This window comes from Quercus robur, chromosome 3 (assembly GCF_932294415.1).
Source record: "Quercus robur chromosome 3, dhQueRobu3.1, whole genome shotgun sequence".
Taxonomy (NCBI): Eukaryota; Viridiplantae; Streptophyta; class Magnoliopsida; order Fagales; family Fagaceae; genus Quercus; species Quercus robur.
The window spans coordinates 66,971,420-66,991,987 of NC_065536.1; the positions used below are offsets into that span (position 1 = coordinate 66,971,420).

Sequence of the window (20,568 nt, forward strand, 5' to 3'; positions counted from 1 at the left end):
GAGTTTAGATTGAGCTGTGAATTCCCTCTCTCTCTAGAAAACAAAAGTATTACATTTCTTGCATCATGGGCTTCACATCTTGTAAATTTTTTATATTGATTCTTGATCCTATGAGTAATTGCCCATACAATTGTTCCTGTATTTTTTTTTTATTGATTCTTGATCCTATGAGTAATTTCCCATGCAATTACCGCATCGCGTGGAGTCGATACTGATGTTCAAGAGGGCCATCCTATCAGACTCTTTAGATCTTCTATGGAATTCCTGAATAGCCCTGTATGAATCACCTGATGTTTGCCTACATTCAAGAAAGACATAGAGAAATTTTGCACACAAGTTTGGAGACATGGTTAGCCTGTTTCTTTGTTCTCTTATCCAAATTTTGTACATAGGATTTGGAAATGTTTGATCATGATTAAATACACGAAGTCATTTGCACACGTGCACACACACATACACACACTCATCATTATATGTGGAACCTATTATGGAGACTTCATGGTGGCTGGTTTTTTTTAAATAGATCTTGTATGTTTTTTTATCCTATATGACAAAGCTTCATTTATCCTTTTAAGGGCTGCATATTACACATTACATGACTTTATGTTGCGATATTGAGTAGCTGCCATTCAAGCTCAAACTTTCCACTTTATAGCAAAGATGAGAGTCCTTGGTTATGTATTGGTCACCATGTGGAACCTGGTATTTCTTTCTGACCGTATATGGTAAATTGCAGCCAGCTAGCCTACACTGTGCAGCACTAAAACTTCTGCCTCGGGCCAAAACTCAATAATCAGAAACAATTAAGTTTAAAGTTAATAATGCAAGTATAATTGAAAACTGCATTATTGACAATTTAGAGAGTTGTGGTAATTGTACAAGTCTGCTATATAAGTCAACATTATAAGCAGATTGCCACTAGTACATTCACGTTTACTCATTCAACTTTTTCCGGTGTTACCCTATCATTTGATCAAAATGTGGAGCTAAGGAGAAGAGGATTTCTGATTTGGGGATAATTTTGAAAGTGAAAAGCTATTTACTTTGTATTCAAAACTGATAATATTTTGGTACAACCAAAAGGAGAATTTGAGCAAAAAGGGGATGAAAGGAGTACGGGTGTTTTATACTCATTGTATTGTATCATTGTAGTTATTGTTATTATTATTTGAATTGCAATCCCATGTAACCTTGTAGAATAGGCTTGCATCACACTTCTTAAGCTGCCTCAGGGATGCATGAAAAGTTTCTTCTCGACCATGAGGAAGTTGCAGTGTTGCACGCCACCACGCCATAAGGCAAGTGGGTAGAATCAGTCAATTTTACCTATAGTTCTTTCATGCTTCATTGTCTCTCTTCTTTTTAGTTTTATGCAAGATTTTGCAATGTAGCCTTATATGACAACAATCAAAGAAAGGAAAAAAGGAAGGAAGAAAGAAGGAGAAAACCTTTTTTTTTTTTTTTAACATATAACGATTTGACATATAAATCTTTTCTCTTCAAAATTCATAAGAAAGATGTCCTACCTTAATTAGTAATGATTTCACTTTTACATTTGATGACAATAATCACAGTAGTCTATGGTTTTGGGGTTCAAAATTTGACTGTCGAACTATATAGTTTTCATTGCATGTTTAGGTTCATGGTTTTCCTTGACTGTCTGCCTAAAAATTGTCGCATATATGTGAGGATTTCATACTCGAAAATTTTTCCTTTGGTAATTTAGTTACTTGATCTTTTTCATGGGCTGTAATAAATATCATAGGAGGGTACTTTTGCTACTGGTTGGAACTTTGGTGGTGCAGCATATGACTAATACGATTGTCATGATCATCATCATGTTAGGCAATGGTCTTTGGATCAAAAGGCATCTCCTTCCCTTTTATTAAGTGATGGAGGTTGGGGTCATTGTTTTAATCTCGTACATGTGTTTGACTTGTTTACCTGTAAAGAAAAATGATCTTTGTAAACTATTAATTATGATTTGTGGACTTGAGCATGAGTATTGTGTATCAATTTTGACACAAAAATGAGTGTTTTTTTTTTTTTTTTACCTGCATCCATGCTTCTTGTTTTCTATATTTTGGTGAGGAGTTATATTTTTTTTCTTGTAATCTTTTGGAGAGATTTTATACACACTCAAGTGTACATAGGAACTCCTTGTTTTATTAAAATTCTTATTTGCACTCATCGGATACCTTGATCTATTTCCTGTTATGTTTGATGTGGATAATGTAGAAGGAGCAAAATAACTGTACTTTTGAAGATATAGACAGTTCAAAGAATCAATTGGAATCATTGCTAATTCGAACTCTTGGATTGTTTCCATGTGTGGTGTCTTACAAATAGTAACACCAGTCTAGATTTCATAAAATCACTTAAATTTTGTGCATAATTCTTTTGTAATTCTTTAAGTTAATTGAATGCTCATCATCATTTGTTATTGCTTGTAAACAAATGTTTTTCCTTTTATATATATATATATATATGCATTTGTGCTCGCAGGTGCGTGTGTGTATATGCTTATTTCTTTGTGTAATATATACACTTACGCATTATTATCCCCGCACCTGGTCTCCTTTATGAGGTGAACCAAGGTTCGAATCTCCCTCCCCCACTTGTTATCACAATTGAATCATCAAAAGAATAATGTGTTGTGGGAGTGATACTTTCATGCAAAATAGTACAAAAAAGTTATTAAAAAAAAAAAAAAAACACTTATGTAAGAATAATGGAAGCAAACACTAGTGTTTTGTCTTGATATGGGAGTGACTAGACACTAAAATAATATCTTTGTAAAATCTAAGCACAAACTCTGTGTGTGTGTTGTTATCTGTCAACATGTATGTATAATGTGTTAGCATGTTCTTGAAAAAATTATCTCAGTTATATATTAGTTTCTTGGCAAAAAAATTATAACCATTTCTGCAGTGAATGAAAGTAATTTTTTTACCAAGTCTTAAAATGAGTGTCAAAATAAGGGCGGAGATGGGTATCGTGTTTATAAGCGTCTGATATGCTGATATCAAATAGAAGTGTCCTGCAAATCATATGGTTATTAGGTGACTGCTACGTTTTGGTGGAAAGTGAGTGCTGGGATGTCTAGCTGGAATATTGGAAAACGCTTTATGTCATGAAGTGCTTAATTGTGACTGGAAATATGGCATTAATAGTTGTAGATGAATGAATTACACATGTCATACATATATGAAACATGACAGACACCAAATCTCCACAAATTCTGTACAGCATTTAGATGTCTCCTTCATGTATTCATCGATTATTATAAGGTATCTTGAAGAATGAAATATGGGATTATATTTTTAAAGTTCTATATTAAAAAATTATTCTCATCAATCCCCTGGTCTGTATGGCTCATCTGGTTGTCTAGTAAAACATGGAATCCTTAAACGGCTGTCTGACTCAGATTTTAATTAGATATCAATTCATTGCATTTCTTTTTACTCCTCAGCACTTAGAATGGCATGATGATGTATCAATATTCAATCTTTGTTTTTCAAATGTTCTTTCAGTCATTATTTAAATAGCACCATTTCCCTCTAATTATTTCAAACGACTTTGAACTTGACTCTTTGAACTGCCATCTAATTTAAACACCAGGTTTTCTATTAATTTGACGTAGATGATGCGTAACTAATAAACAGAAATCATAAAACTTGAGACAATTCTTGCCCTTATGGGTAATAACATTATTAGTTTCTATGTACAGTTCAACAAATTATTTCAATACCATCTTATTAAATACACACATGAACACGCACATGCACACACTATATCTGATTAAGATTTCCAAAAGTAGCTGAAACTTACCATACACTTTATGAGAATTGTAATGGATTGTGCGTATATGACTTTGGCAAAAATCATTGATATCTCTTCCGTTGTCTGACATCCCTTTTTTGTTGATACTTGATATTCAGGTTTTATATGAAATGGGTAGGTGCTCTGGTATTTTCATTTGATCTACATGCAGTGCCTTATCGCTGGTGTGTTTATTTCATTCTCCTTTATGTGTGTGATTTATCCATCCCTTTTGGTGTCTATTGCACCCTTTAATGGAGGAGCACAAACACCAAAATAAAAGTTTCATTAGGCTATGTAACATCAATGAGAACCACTTTTATGTCTCCCTATGTTTGCATTGAGGAAGCACTGTGTGCCTAAACAATTATTAGAAAACAAATTTTGATGAATAATTACTCTCAAAGTCATAGCTTTAAGTTCTTTTGAGGTTTTGAGTTTATGAACTTAAACTGTATGCCTTCCTTAAAGGTTTATTGAATTTTTTTTACTATATTACGCTTTGATTTGAAATATGTCCATCATTTGTTTGTCGGAAGTTTCTGCAAAGGAAATCAATCCCACTATTAAAATCTAGGTTTTAAAATGGAATGGATTCTTGTTGTTTTATATCTAATTCTTTGACATACTTTAAGATCTATCTGACATTTTAGATGAATATTAATAGCCATGTCATACAAATCTTTATTTTCCTTTCAATTTTTATGCAATTGATGTCTAACAGATTATTTTAATTTTCTAAAAACAAGTTATGTAATGTCTTGAGGAAAACAACGGAATGTAGCGTACATTATAGTTTCTCTTCTGATAGTGCTCCACCTTTATAAAATAAGGGATTTCCATTATCTATCCCTTAGTGAAATTTCTTTTGATGTAACTTATGAACTAGATGCATTTTTAAAGAGTCCAAAGTCAGAATGGCCAAACAAGAATTTAAATTTAATGATATTAGCAGGAAAATATTTTAAAGCTAAAGGTTTGTTAACTATCTTTGACCTCCTATTAGGTTGCTATATGTTTTCCCTTTAAAAGCTTTAGACGGATTAGCTAATTTAAGAAAAACCTTATTGGATTTTTCCTAGATAAAGTGAATATATTTTTTTGTTTTCTCTTTTTTCTTACATGTTCTATGGAGATACCTTTTTACATCATTATAATCTTTTACAGGGAATGTATTTCTTGTAATATTTTCTAAAATTTTGATAATAATTTTTTTCTTTACTTACATTGACAATTGTGTAAAGTTTCTCTCTTAAGTTCACCGACTTGTTTTGATTTATTTCTCATTGCCTAGAGTGATGTTCTTGTAGTCTTAGTCTAGCTGCTTGCCAGTGCTTCTCACAGCCCCTGCCAGGGGATTTCACTGCAAATGACAAAACCTTTTGAACTCGATTTCTATTTCCTCTCCTCAAACATTTTCCCACTATCTTCTCTGATATATATTCATTTTTCATTTCTGTCCCCGCTTGTCATTTTTTGTTTACATAGATGTCCAGAGCTCTTGGAGCACCTGACGATTCTCCCGGGTGTGTGTAGTCCATCCGTCCTGCACACAAGTAATTACAGGGAATAATCCCTTAGGGCTGACCCCTAGATGCTTGTCTTGTCTCATCCATCTTTCCATCCTTATTCTATCCCTATTCAATATATATAGCACACTTATCCCTTGTAGATATTAGTGTGTTAAATGCAATTTTTTACCATTGTTTGCTAGCTTTAGCTTGTAGAGAATAATGCTGTTTGCACATTTATTTCTATGAGACGTATTCAAACATCCCTTATAGCATGTGGTTCCATCTGATATCAAGGTCTATGTGCAAGCTACATGTGACGCGTTAAATACAAATGTTGCACCAATCTCAACTAACTTAACCTTTTAGAGTAAGTAGTTTTTTTTTAACATATTGAACACTTGTAGTAAACTGTGCATGCATATGTCCTTTACCAGTTTGGACATCACAGGGTTTGCCCTTGATAGGTTAGAGTTGATTGTTTAATATGACTTTATTAAGAACAAGGTTTCTTAAGTAGAATTCTTTTTTTTCCCTGCAATCAGTATATATGATTAGTCTCAGCACAGGGTAGAGTAGACTGCTTGGTGTACTTCAATTAAGAATGCCACTAGATGGTTGTTATAATGCAATTTTTCCTTCTTCTTGCCATCTGTATATATAATTCATTCATGTTTGGAGTCTTCTGTTATTGAAAAAACAATATTCATAATTTTTCGTTTGGCTTTAGAATATTCCATGAAAACTCTTCCCAAGAAAGTTCCAAGCCTGTGGTTTTTGAAGAATGCTAATCAATTAGTAGCATGGTTTCACCTGATCTGGTTCAAAGAATAATATGTTTGTGTTTGGATGAGCTATTTTGTTTATTGTGTTAAAGTACAGCTGTAACTTGAAAATTTGATGACTAAGTTTCAAGATGAAAAGAAGCCCATCCAAATTAGATGCTTAAGAATCCAATGTTAAACTCCTGTACCATGGTCAATCAAGAAAATGTCCAATCTAATGCTCTATGTTCTTCAGGACCTAGCATATTGAACAGAGACAAAGGCATGCAAGTTCATCCTGAAGTGCAAGAAGCCATTGAAAAGGCAAACGTAAAGTTTCTTCCAGCTGAGGAAGCCATCAATTTTATACCTGGCACCAAAACAAGGCAGGTTCACCACAGTAATTGGGGTACTCCATCTGTTTCTCTATCCAAGAGGACTATTGCTGTGGCTCAGAATGTCACTTCTAAGTGTCATCCGCTGACAAAAAATACATGTTTTGGTTCTACTGCTAAACGTCTAAAAACTATTGGACTGGAAGATAGACCTGGAAAACCAGTTGCTTCTGCTGTAAATGCTAAACCAAATTCATGTAATTTCGAATCCCCCTTCTGTAGATAGAAAACCAAATACTAGTGGTGTTATTAGGCCTAAACAGCAAGAGTTGGGACTGAACATGTCAATTGTACATTTGTGTCATTTACCATAATCTCAAAGTATTGTTACACAATGCAGCAATATGCTTGATAAGTTGCACGAAGACCTTGCTTATACAATTAACTAATGCATATTTATGTAGGTGGTACCCTTTCCACAGGTGCTGCTCCCAGTAATCTTGAGATTCAAGAAAGAAATTCACCAATGATTATGTCAAACTATTGGAAATATCCTCCAAATGGACCTTCTTTAGAAATTGTTTGGAAGTGAGTATCTATTCCCTCATGCTGTGATATCCTTATCTTTTTTTCTAAAATATTTTTGTTTATTTATATCTATTAAATGAATACTGAGAATAAGGGGATAGTTGTTTCTTCATCATAATTGACTAGTATCAAATTAGAAGAGTCTACAAAATTAATGCTCCTTTTACATTGGCTAGTGCTGCTATATATCGTAGTTTAATCATCACTCAATCATTCATTCTTTTTTTTTTTTTAATCTGATAAATCAGTCCATAGTTCTTGTCCTTAAAGTTCTCAGAAGGATGGAATCACTTGGATACTGTTCACTGAAGCCTTGAGAATATGTAGTCATCAGAGTGAATTTCTATCTTGTCTCACACACACTTTTACTTAGAATGCATTTATTTATGTCTGTGTTGTGCATCAGCAACCCATTTTGCCACTTTGTAGTTGAAAGGAAGCTAAACCATTTTATGGCCTGGAGACATACACTACCACACACTTTTTTTGTCTTTAGAATTTATTTTGATTCTTATTTAGAATCTATTTATTGAGACTGCCTCGATTATCTTGTTGCTAGCAAATGCCACTATTTTTGGTTTTGGATCTGAGTTGAAAAAAAGGATATGTTTGAATGCAGTGATTCTCTCCATGTAATCAATATACTCAACTTTGTGCTGTGGTGCATAATTTATAAGATGAGTTGAATGTAGAATATCTTGGAAATTGATAGGATTTGGACCTTAAAATTTATGGATTAATTCAAATTATCTACATTTTTACACTCTCAGTTAGTGCTGGGAAGTGTGGCTGATGTTATATACCTTTGCTCAACGAAAAAAGAAAAAGCTTGTTTGACTGATAGTTTATAGACTTAAAATAAGAATAAAAAGACTGATACTTTATAAACTTGTTCTACTACATATGGCCCATTAGATGGTGAGCTTTGTTAATTGTTGTAACTTGATGTGTATTTTTGAAAGATGGAACTTTAGATGGTGAGTCTTCTTTTTTGGTAGGAAGGGGCAAATATACTCTTCCACTCTATACAGGCAGAGTAAGACCATGGACAAGCCCAATGATGGAATTGCTTAGGAATTTGAATGGGAGGCCACTAAAAAGTGGAGAGCATTATTAAGCAGTATATGAAATTCAAACACTGTGTTACCAACTTATAAGATATTGATTGTGCTTGCAAGTTGCTTTTTTCAACAATGTATATGTGAAAAAATAAAATTTTATTTTTCCAATAAGGTCAATGCCATAATCTTGTCTATTCTTGGGAAAGTCTATTCAATAACAGAATTTGAATTCAAATGCAAGTTTCCATTTGTAAAGTCAGCTATGACCTTTTTCAACACCATTAAACTTGACAAGCAGCTCCTTCTCACTGGTTGGACCTCTCACCTACTCGTGAAGTTCCCTTATTAATGATGCTTGTAAATGGTGGTTCCTCTTAGACTATTTTTTCTGCTTTAGAACCTCATTCAAATTTACAAAATCTTTAATGTTCAAAACCACTGTAATATAGACACACACACTCACGTGTATATTTATTTGTATATATTGACTATTGGTTGGCAGTGAGTGGGGGGGGGAGGGGGGAATTTTTTTGGGAAACTGTGGCATTCATGGTATATGCTGTTGCCTCAATTACTTTATTCCACTTAAGTTGCTTTATTTGGTTTTTGTAGGGGCTGCTTTGAGGTTCTTGATTTTTCCCTTGATGCTGGATTTTATGAGGGATTTTTGGCTCATCCTCCAATAAAAGTTTCTCGTAAAGCTTATGAATTTTCAAAACAGATTGCTGGAGTTCTGCAGTTTAAATTGCATCCTCGTTGTGATCTATGGCCAGAGAATTTCCAGACCAATTTTCCTGATGGGAATGATATAGCTTTGTACTTTTACCCTGGAAAATTTGAAAGGTTTTTTTGTTTCCTCTCTTCTTCTTTTTTTAAAGCTTAATATGAATTTATAAAATAGTTTGTCATATTACCTTAGAGGATTTTTTGGTTGTAGGTCGAGAAAGAAATACTCTTCCCTTTTGAAGTTCATAGAACAGAATGATCTAGCACTGAAGAGTCTCATGGGACGTGTGGAGTTACTTGTTTTTCCATCTAGCTTATTGCACAAAAATTCCCAAAGTGAGTTGGCAAGTCTTATTTTTCCCTCTTGCTTCTCAAATTTTGCTAATAAGCAAAATTTAGGTTTTTTTGCTTTCAGTTTATAACAAGGTTGTTTGCAATTATGTTTCATTACTTAGAGTGATTTTGTCACAGAAGTTAATAGACTTGGCAGAAAATGGTAGGGGTGAATGGAAGACCAGTACAATAATAATGTAAAGGAGGAAATCTATGAGTCATTTGGATGGTTGAGTTTCTTAGTCAGTTCCAGATGAAGACCATTATTTATTATATTACTGTATATATTGCTTGTTCTGTGGAACTCCTGAGTAGTCAGTATTGTTTCAGCTGACTATACTTCTAGTCTCTCTGATTATGAGCATACTTTTTATTCATGATATTTTCTGATGTGAGACTTAACATAAAATTTAGTGCGGCTTGTTTCATTGGAAATTATTAAATAACATACTTGGAATTAATATCTCATCTAGACTCTCTTTCCTGTTTCATTTCAGTGGAAAATTTACCTTAAGGGCTAGGCAGAGTTATTATTGCCCATAGGATTATATTTGATTGCAACTAATAGAACCTCAATGGATGAAAGTTTCCAAATTAGCTACTATACATTGTCATAGCTGTTGCTTGTAGGAGAAATTCTTATTTCTTCCTTCTTCTTTTTTACATTTTTTTTTTCTGTCTGGGACATAATTTGTGTACTGCCACATAATTCAAAGCCTGCATGTTGGCAAACAATCAACGGTTGAAGTTACAAGCATCCAAAAATGTTAGGTTAGAACAAGCTCCTTAATTAGTATTTTGTGAGGTTTTGAGTTCATATTAAATCATGTAGAATGAATAAAGTTAATCAGTACCAAATCATGGGACGGAAATTGGACATACTCTTGGCATGTATAGTGCTTAGAGTCTCTTGCTTTTAGGCAGTGTAATCAGCCCTTAAATCAATGTATTGAGAGTATGCGAGAGAGCTATAATTTCTGTTGCCATGGCTGAATAGTCTGTTTGTGAATTTGTTCTATGAAAAGTTATTTATTTAATGTTGAGATTTGATGTTGTTTGTAAATTTTGCAACAGAACTAGATGGCAGTTTCTTCATGTGGGGTGTTTTTCGCTGTTCAAATCACAACACTATTACTTGAAACTAAGCACTTTTCCTTCTGCTATATCCCCCACAGCTGTGTAGTATGACTGTTAAAAGAAAGATACATGTTGATCCATTCTTCAAAGGAATGAGACAGTTCAGGAAAGATAAATGTCAATCACCAAAAGAGAGATTCAACAGAATGCAGCTGATGATCTGTTCTGCCGAATATGATGAGGAAATTGTGCCACCTTGTTGGTGATTCAAGAACACAGTTTAGCCGATCCTAAAATTTTGGGACTGGGACTTGGTTGTTGTTGTTGTTGTAATAACATCTTAAGATAAGCCAACCTGTGAAAGATCGTTCTTAGTTTTATACACAGCTATCTTAATTAGTATTATGATCTGGTTTTATGAATTAGAATGTGATATGAAATTTTCCAGAATGTGTGATTTGTGTGTAAAGTTGGGATTATGAAGGCATTATGGAGGCATGTACCAAGTTCCATATTGAACGTATACTGGATCGGTTTAAGCAATTAGAGGAAGCCTAATTGGAAATTTGGAACTAGTCCTTTTGGGGAACAAATAAATTTGGATAGCACATTTTAAGGTTGTGAAAATTTGATGTCATAGCCAACCATGTGGGTCTTGACATGAACGATAGGGATTTGAGTGGGGGGAAATTATAATATAATACCTTGAATTGTGTGTGGATGTTTAGTAAATTTAGTTGATGAATTATAAAACTCCAGAAGGAAAAAATAAAATAAAATGAAAACACAAATTATAGATGCATGACAAAGGCAAGATAGTCTATTACATAATTGGGCTGTCTGACATGTTACATGTTTTATTTATCGTATACCCTATATATGCATCATTGATTTAATGTGATGGCTCTTGTTCTAGCTCAACCATTTGTCCAAAAATGGCTTTGTTCAGGAACTCATGCCTGTAGTGAGAGCAAACACACCAAGCTTGTTGGCAAGTGCATGATTCGCAATAAGCTGGACATGAACCATTGCAGTCACCCTTTGGTCCACAATGCATTGTGGGTGTTAATCTTGCTTCAGCTCCCAATGGAAAACCTACCAACAAGTTTTAAACCATTCGATGTATCCCTCACTCATAGTTAAGAAAAATAATTAAATAACCTCCAGCTGCCTCCAAATTATTATTATTTTTTAAAGATATGATAGGATTTTCCTCCAACATTATATTATGATAAATATTATTCCATAATTGTAAAAGATTACAAAATAGATAAATAAATTAGTTATTGCAATGAGTTAGTCTACCAAGATAGAGAATTTCTCTCGGCAGGTACAATTATCTTATGCAAAGATTAAAATAAAATTGCACTTGTGTAGGTTCCAAAATTTAAGAGAAAGAGCATACCATATGCAAAAGCCAAGATTGCCATCAACAAAGCCAACTCTTGAATGAAGTTCTTTCCATGTTTGAGTTTCGGGATGTTTGATTAATCAATTTACTGCCTGAAATAGGGATAAACTATGCCATACGTTATATAGGTGATGTCAGGCTGGCAAAGTGTCTTAATTAAATGCAAATCTGAACTTTTAACTTTTCATATTACAACAAATCCAATTGAAATCTCAAAAAATCTGGTGTCATTAAACACAGAAGCTTTTGCATGCAAATAATAAATAGTTTGATAGTTTGACTTTGTGGCCTAAGGTTATGAACCCATTAAAAAAATTAACATGGCTACATATTTTAAAATTTTAAATTGCATGTCTTTTATGTTATTAACACACACGTCTAATTTTATGCCAATCAAATATTATTTACTATTTAATCTATAAAATTATTTGTTATACATAATTTTAGACAACAAAAGTTTAAAATTTAAACATTTGATTGATAACATAGCTATTAATCATTAATCTTTTGCCAAAGTGTCTTAATTAACTGCAAATCTGAACTTTTAATTTTCATATTACAAAAAATCTGGTGTCATTAAACACAGAAGCTTTTGCATGCAAATAATAAATAGTTTGATCGTTTGACTTTGTGGCATAAGGCTACGAACCCATTGATTTGATTGATAACATAGCTATTAATCATTAATCTTTTGCCAAAGTGTCTTAATTAACTGCAAATCTGAACTTTTAACTTTTCATATTACAAAAAATCTGGTGTCATTAAACACAGAAGCTTTTGCATGCAAATAATAAATAGTTTGATCGTTTGACTTTGTGGCATAAGGCTACGAACCCATTGAACTTTTAACTTTTCATATCACAAAAAATCTGGTGTCATTAAACACAGAAGCTTTTGCATGCAAATAATAAATAGTTTGATTGTTTGACTTTGTGGCATAAGGCTACGAACCCATTAAAAAAATTAACTTTTAACTTTTCATATTACAAAAAATATGGTGTCATTAAACACAGAAGCTTTTGCATGCAAATAATAAATAGTTTGATCGTTTGACTTTATGGCATAAGGCTACGAACCCATTAAAAAAATTAACGTAACTACATATTTTAAAAATCTAATAGTTAGATTGCATGTTTTTAATGTTCTTAACATATATGTCGAATTTCATACCAATCAAATGTTATTTACTATTCGATCCATACAATTATTTGTTATGCATAATTTTAGACAATAAAAGTTTGAAATTTAAATATTTGATTGATAACATAGTTATTGATCTTTGATTCTTGAAATTTTATAAGCAAGGAGTATAAAAGAAGAAAATGTAATGCAATGGTAAATTTGTTAAAATTTATATCCAATAAAAATATATTGAGTAGAGTTGTAGTATAAAGTTACAATTAATTTTTGTTGCCAAACTTTATCCTTGGCAATTAGGTAAGACATGTATGGACAAAGTGTATTTCCCATCCTACCGTATCGAACAAATAAATTTTTTTTTTTTTTTTTTTTTTGCCAGGTTCTTTAACTTGGGATATATTTGTATGAACTTATAATTCCACTTTTTTTATTTTTCAATAAAACTCATAGGTTTTATTTTTTAAGTTTAACTATAGTATTTACCAAAAAAAAAAAAAAAACCCTGTATTTTTTAGAGAGGGTTAATGGTAGTGTTTTAATAGTTACTAGTTGCAGATCCACTCAATGTGCAAAAAAATTAATGATTTATTTTTTTCTTAAGTGAAAAATGACAATAGTAAATGAGATTATAAGTTTTAGTCACAAACCCTTCTTAAATGATGTCATTATTTTCTAACAAACTATATTATTGATAAAATATGTTTTCTTATATCTCTATTGTGTAGTTTGGTCCTATTCGGTTCACTTGGGTCTAATTCGGTCCATTTAATCATATTTGGTCCCATTCAGTCCTATTTGGTTCACATTGGTTCTATTCGGTCCACTTTGGTGCTATTCGGTCTATTCTGTCCACTTCGATCCTATTCGGTCCATTCTTTCTTATTCGGTCCATTTTTTCTAATTCAGTCCACTTTGATCCTATACAATCCATTCGGTTCTATTCAATCCACATTGGTCCAATTCGGTCTATTCTATTCTATTCTGTCCAACTCGTTCCACTTCTGTCCATTTTTTTCCAATTCAATCAATTACACAAACCCATATCTTTTATTTATTTATTATAATCATTTTTTTTGATGATATAGTTACATATTCGCATCTTATAAACAAACATTCCCTCCTCTATTAATCCTTTTACGTTCCTTATTTAAAAAGTTCCTGTCTTTGTGATTGATCACAGCCTCCAAAATGACATTTTAGTTTTTGCCTTTTTTTTGCACATAATGTACATTATCAATATTCTGTTATAGATTTGATTAATGTAGAATTTCCTAAATCTTTGACTCCCCTACCTCTCTCTTAAGCTTTGCCTTACTCTCTCAACTTCAACTATATGTCTCCATTCTCTCACTTTTTCTCTCTGAAAAACACTTTCTTTCTCTAAAAAAAAAAAAATTACTACTGGTATTCTCAAGTTTTGCAGGAAAATAATACATGTTTTGATAATTTGACTTTGTGGCATTGGCAGTTTGGCAGGACACGTCTGCAGAAAGCGTATTTCCCATACTATCTATCAAACAAATAAATTTTTTTTGTCAGGTTCTTTAACTTGGGATATATTTGTATGAGCTTACAATTCCACATATTTTCTTTTCTTTTTTTTTTGTGACGAAAATTCATGGATTTTTTTTTTTTTTTTTAAGTTAGTGACTATTTTTAGTATTAAAATTGGGTGAAAATAGTCAAATACCACGTTTTGGCAAAATTTGTAGCAAACTAGCACTGTTTCGAAAATATTTAGCAATCTATCACTTTTTTAGTACTTGAGTTCCTCAAAATCGAGTTCTAAATAGTACTCAAGTTCAGTGAACTCGAGTTTCTAGTGAGTTGCCAGCGTGGCACTGTTGACTTGAAATTTGTGTAATTAAAAAATAATAATGTGGTACTCGATATTAGTGAAATCGAGTATCTCTTTATGGTACTCGAGCTTAGTGCAGTTGAGTACCTTGTTTTTCTTCTCTTTTTTCTTTTTCTTTTTTTCCTTTTTCTACTTTTTGTTTTTGTTGGAATGGCTTGAATAGTCAAACTTAGTGGCTTAACATTAGCCAACAAACCATTAAATGGCTTGCATGCCCATGTCAAGAAGATGCATGATATTCAAGAAATTTCATGCATGAAGAAATGCTAGAGCTTGCATAAATGTTCTTCATGAATTGTCAAAGAAAAGTAATATATATATAAGAAAATGAGATTGTGTGTGGCTTTATGTGGAGGAAAGTGAAAGAAAAGGAAAATAAGAAGATGAGAAAGAAGTGAACGAGTGGATGAGAAAAAAGAGAAAAAGAAAAAAAGAAAAAGGATAAATAAAGGTTTTGGGTTTGGGTAATTAAAGGAACATGGAAGAAAATATAGAAAGTAACTACACAAATTATTTCACAACTTCCTTTTTATAACTGTGATGTAAAGCAATATGGAAGAAAATATAGGAAGTAAGAACGCAAATTATTTTACAACTTTTTTTTTTGCAAGTGTGATGTTGCGAAGAATGTGGTGAAAAAAAAAAAATATACGTACATGTATAAGTGAAAAACAACCACCCACAGTTGACGTGGCAAAAAAGTTGTGAAATAGTTTAATAATCCTAGAACAACTCATTTAAAAGATAACCATTAATAAAATTTTATTTTGTAGAGATTAATTCTACCAAAATGATTGGGTTTCAACTTTTAAGATAATAATTTTGTTTTCATTATGGAAAAGAGAAAAATTATTTCCATAACATTTTCACAACAGTTTCATAATAAAATCTAAATAACAGGTTGTTATTGGATGTTATGGATGAGCAAAAAAGTAATTTAAGTGATAAGTTCAAATTAAATCCAACTTACTACATAGGATTTGTTGTGAAAGAGTGGCGAAAATATTGTGAACGTAACATTTCTTGAAAAGAGAAATGCTAAAGCCAATTTTTTTTTTTACAAAATCTTTTATTAAGAGAGTCATTTATTTTTAACATGAATTAATTATTATTAATTTTATTCCTATTGTTATTATTAATAAGAACTGTATACTAAGTATGAAATAAACTCCTTTATATATACATTTTGTCATTTTTAGTAATTTACAACTCAAAACACCACTTTTATAAGTATTAACTAAACACTTAACTTTTTCAAAAAACATTTTTAACAGTTTTTACTAAATACTCTGCTTTTTAAAAAACCTAAATTTTGTGCCGCACTTTTTGAAACTGTCACTTTTTCAAAAAGCACAAAATCAAAAAGCTAAACTAAACTAACAGGAAAACAAGAGGTGGGTGTTTTTTATTTGGCTAAAATGCAAAACTGGCCCTCTAACTTTCTTTAGATTTCATTTCAGTCCTCTAACTTTACTTTCGTTCATTTCAATTCTTTAAATTTCAGATTTATTCAATTAAGGCTTTTCCGTTAACTTTTGTTAAAAAATTTTGAAAAAAAAATCTAGAAAATATTTTTAATTTAAAAAATTTGAAGAAAATTTATAAAATTGAAAAATTAACCATAACGTATAACAAAAGTTAATGGAAAAGCATTAATTAAATAAACTTGAAAGTTAGAGGACTGAAATGAAATCTGAAGAAACTTAGAGGGATAATTTTGCATTTTACCCTTTTTATTTCAACGATCAAATGGGAATGCAAAAGATGTGGTCCCCATTGTAAGGAACAAGTAGGCCACCAATAGTCATGGCATAGTTTCTAAGGTGGGAATGCGTTGATCGATTTTGCCCTTTATAGTTTGTCTTGTGGGCGAAAAAGTGTGTGAAAATACATGTAATGTTGTTTAAATACTGAAAACTGTTACTTAAAACACCCTACCAAACAGCCCCTCAGCTTTTCCAAACAAGTTAAAAATATTAAAAAATGACCCAGTTCTCTTCATTAAATTATCCATAATAGAAAATTAATAACATTTGTTATGAATATTTTTTCTTATATAGTATTATTATACAAATAGTGGTTAGAAAAACAAAAATTGAGAATTTAATAACTAATCATTTAAATGAATTTATTTATTTTATTTCTTTTACTGATGGGGAATATTTTCATCATCCAGAAAATTTCTCTAACACCCTAGAATCTTCAGTCATCAAAAGCATCCTGAGCTCACCAAAAGAGTCGTTGATAATCAAAAGCATCATCGGTCACAAAAGGAGTGTGGCACCACGCGACACACTCCGCCCTGACAGTCGTCACGTATCAATGGGTCATCAAGTACCTTCCCTAACATCATGCGACACACTCTGTCCTAACGGTCATCACGTATCAAGGGGTCATCAGGTACCTTCCCTGACACCATGCCTTGACAATCGTCACATATTGATAGGGGTATTTTTGTCTAAGAAAGTCCTAATGGACATCTTGGCCCGTTAGTTGGAGCACCTTTTCTTCGAATCGTCAAGATAAGTGCTTGCACCAATGGACCAACCATCCATGGACCCGTTGGGATGAATCCTCCATTCAAAATCCGTAAAGTCCCGACGGCTCAATGTCCCACCCTTCTTGAAGACCCGTCGGGTTGCTCGTGTATGTGCTTGACAGTTGCCTTACACCAAACCCCCCACTCACATACCAATGAATGAAGGACTATATCAACGGTTAAGTATGCTGGGTCCCACAAGTTTTTGTGTTTTCTCCACTCATGAGTCCTAACATGGAAATAACTTGCACATTACATCCAAAGACCCCACTACACATTCACATCTTCCCTATATGGGAAGGAAAGCCTTAAGATCCTGGAGCCTTAACTCCAAATTTTCTTTATAGGGAAAGCTCCTACATTCAAGGGATCTTAGTTAGCTCTATACCACTATATAAGCACCACACCACCTCTTCTTCAAGGTACGTGCAATTTCTTAGCTCTTACACTTTTGTGTTATTAGAGATTCTTCTATCACTGATTTAACCTTCTGAGGGTCTTTGGTTGGCACTTGGCACCTCACCTATGCTCTTTGTAAGTTCATCTTCTTTGTTCTTTAGGTACCTCATTCGATGCGTGTGTAGACGATCAACTCACTGACGATTTTATACATCATCATTTACATTTGTTTCAAATAAACTTATATTTATTTTATAATTAGCTATTTTATATTTTCAAATGTACAAACATTATATATAAAAAAAAAGTAGAATTTTTATACCAATTTAGTTATGTTTATTTGTAAATGCATCATATGTATAAACATAAGGTTATAAGCTAGTTTTATTTTACATAAAGTTTTTTTTTTCTTATATTTTCTTCTTGAGATCTTAGCATATTGTTTAAGTCATTCGATATTTCCAAGCATGAATGTCAAGACTAAAGAGGTCAACACTGGGCAGGGCCAATGGTAGATGGATTCTTTCTCTAAGGCTGTAATTGACTTTCTAGCAATTGTCCTTAACAAAAGTGATAAATAGACTATATATATAAATAAATAAAAATGAGAATTCTTACAAAAATAGTGTACAAATCATATGGAAAGGCTCTTTTATTCTCCATAAACATTGCATTGTCACAAAAATAAAAAGATAATCGTCTTCTTTGCTTCATGAAAATTGATCTCAATGAGCTATGTTACCCATCAAATCAGCAATCAGACGATCCAATGAAGAGTGCGATGATCCACCATCCATCAAAGCTTTCCTACTTTTTTCTTTAATTTCCTTCATGTTCTTCCTTATCTCATTATCGGGGTCCATTACTTCCCTTATTCCTCTCTCTATCTCCTTAGCTGTTACAATAACTTGCTTACTATTATCGTAATCCATTTTAACCTCAACAGCTAATCCCAACTCTTTCACCATCTCGAAAGCATTAATTTGTTGTTCAGCATACATTGGCCAAGCGGCAATAGGCACACCAAACCAAAGGCTCTCCAACGTAGAATTCCACCCACAATGCGACACAAACCCTCCAATTGCTGAGTGGGCCAAGATTGCCACTTGTGGAGCCCACCCAATAACCTTACCAATACCTTGTGTTCGTTCGATGAACCCTTGTGGCAGAATTTCCTCAAGGTTCGTGTAATCACTTGTACTTGCAATCCCACCACTTGGTGGTGGCTTACGCAGGGACCATAGGAAACGACAGCCACTATGCTCTAATGCATATGCTATCTCTTTAACTTGGTCTTTTTCAAAACTTCCCATGCTACCAAAGCATAAGAATACCACTGATGATAGAGGCTGATCGTCAAGCCACTTCATGACATCAAAACCATTTTGGGGCTCATAGGTTTCGCCCTTCAGGTTCATTATAGGTCCCACAGGGTAAACTAGTGGTGTATTGGCATTAAAATAGGAGTTTATTGCGAAGGGTTCAAGTTCCATGAATGTATTTATAATAATACCCTTTGTTTCTTTGAACCGTCTTACTTGGTTAATAAAAAAAATGGAGTTATCAAAAAGTCCATAAGGGAAGACCTTAGCTGGGACTTTGTTGACAAAACTTGGCACAACCAGCTCAGTGTCCGAGTCTTTGTAAGCAGCAATGTCTTGGTTGTGTTCATCATGAAGGGTTTGAATATGAAAAATGAGACCAAGAAAATTAGCACCCGAGGTGTAGTATATGTATGTAGGGATACCAAATTCATTAGCCACATCTATCATCGGTGTACAGAACATGTCCAAGACAACTGCAGCTACTCGAGATGTATTAGAGCTTGACTCGACAAGAGTAAGCTTGGAAAGAACATCTTTGAGTCGGGGTTTTTTGCTTTCTATAAATGAAAAGAAATCGAAAGAAGTGGTGGGTTCGTCTTCAGAAGGGAGGTCAATGAATTGGATACGATTGTTGATGGAGGAGGAATTAAGTGATTCAATGAAGGCACTAACCTTAGAGTCAGATGGTTGCTTCATTACGAAGAACTTGATCATGAGCCTGTCGTCTCGTTCTGTTAATAGCTTTGCAAGCTCTACCATTGGTATGAGGTGACTAATACTCGGGGATGGAATGAACATCAACTCCATTGTCTGCTCCAACAGATATTTTATCAAAACTTCTTCTCTCTGGCCTTTCTTTCGATTATCGTAGATGCCTATGAAAATGTGCAAAACAATAGAAATACAATTTGCAATTGATATTCAGTCTGAGCTTTTAGTATTGGAAGACAAGAATAGAGAGAGAATAGAAAGAGAAGTGAGGTCATGGCTTTGCTGGCCTTGGCAGTAGGGTATATATATTTCTAGTCTTCTGGACCCCAGAAGCAGGAATTAATTAATTATTTATTTCTTAGATATGGATAATTTAATGAAGAAAACTGGGTCATTTTTTAATATTTTTAACTTGTTTGGAAAAGCTGAGAGGCTGTTTGTAGGGTGTTTTAAGCGATAGTTTTTAGTGTTTAAACAATATTACATGTATTTTCATACACTTTTTCAAACATAAGTATTTTCAAAAAATACAACAAAATTATTAGAACATCATTACCAAATGGACTCGAAATTGCAAGAACACGGCATAAACCATAAAGGGCAAAATTGTTCAACGCATTCCCACCTTAGAAACTACGCCATGACTATTGGTGGCCTACTTGTTCCTTATAATGGGGACCACATCTTTTTTCTCATCCACTCGTTCACTTCTTCCACATCTTCTTAATTTCCTTTTCTTTCACTTTCCTCCCCATAAAGCCACACTCAATCTCATTTTCTTATATATATTACTTTCCTTTTCCTTGGCCATCTTCTTTGACAATTCATAAAAAACATTTAATGCAAGCTCTTGCATTTCTTCACGCATGAAACTTTTTGAACATCATGCATCTTCCTACATGGACATGCAAGCCATTTAATAGTTTGTTGGCTGATGTCAAGCCACTAAGTTTGACTATTCAATCCAT

General features: G+C 33.0%; 1 protein-coding gene and 1 long non-coding RNA gene across 2 annotated transcripts; one reads left to right on the forward strand and one right to left on the reverse strand.

Annotated features, from left to right (window-relative positions):
- Positions 1–8,606: 8,606 nt before the first annotated feature.
- Positions 8,607–10,706, forward strand: LOC126716455 (uncharacterized). The gene is made up of 3 exons (XR_007652134.1): positions 8,607–8,924; positions 9,019–9,143; positions 10,215–10,706. It is a non-coding gene; the product is annotated as an uncharacterized LOC126716455 (long non-coding RNA).
- Positions 10,707–18,125: 7,419 nt separating this feature from the next.
- Positions 18,126–19,876, reverse strand: LOC126719009 (anthocyanidin 3-O-glucosyltransferase 2-like). Its single transcript, XM_050421482.1, has one exon. It carries the CDS (start codon positions 19,694–19,696, stop codon positions 18,290–18,292), a length of 1,407 nt encoding a protein of 468 aa, XP_050277439.1. The 5' UTR covers positions 19,697–19,876; the 3' UTR covers positions 18,126–18,289.
- Positions 19,877–20,568: the final 692 nt, after the last annotated feature.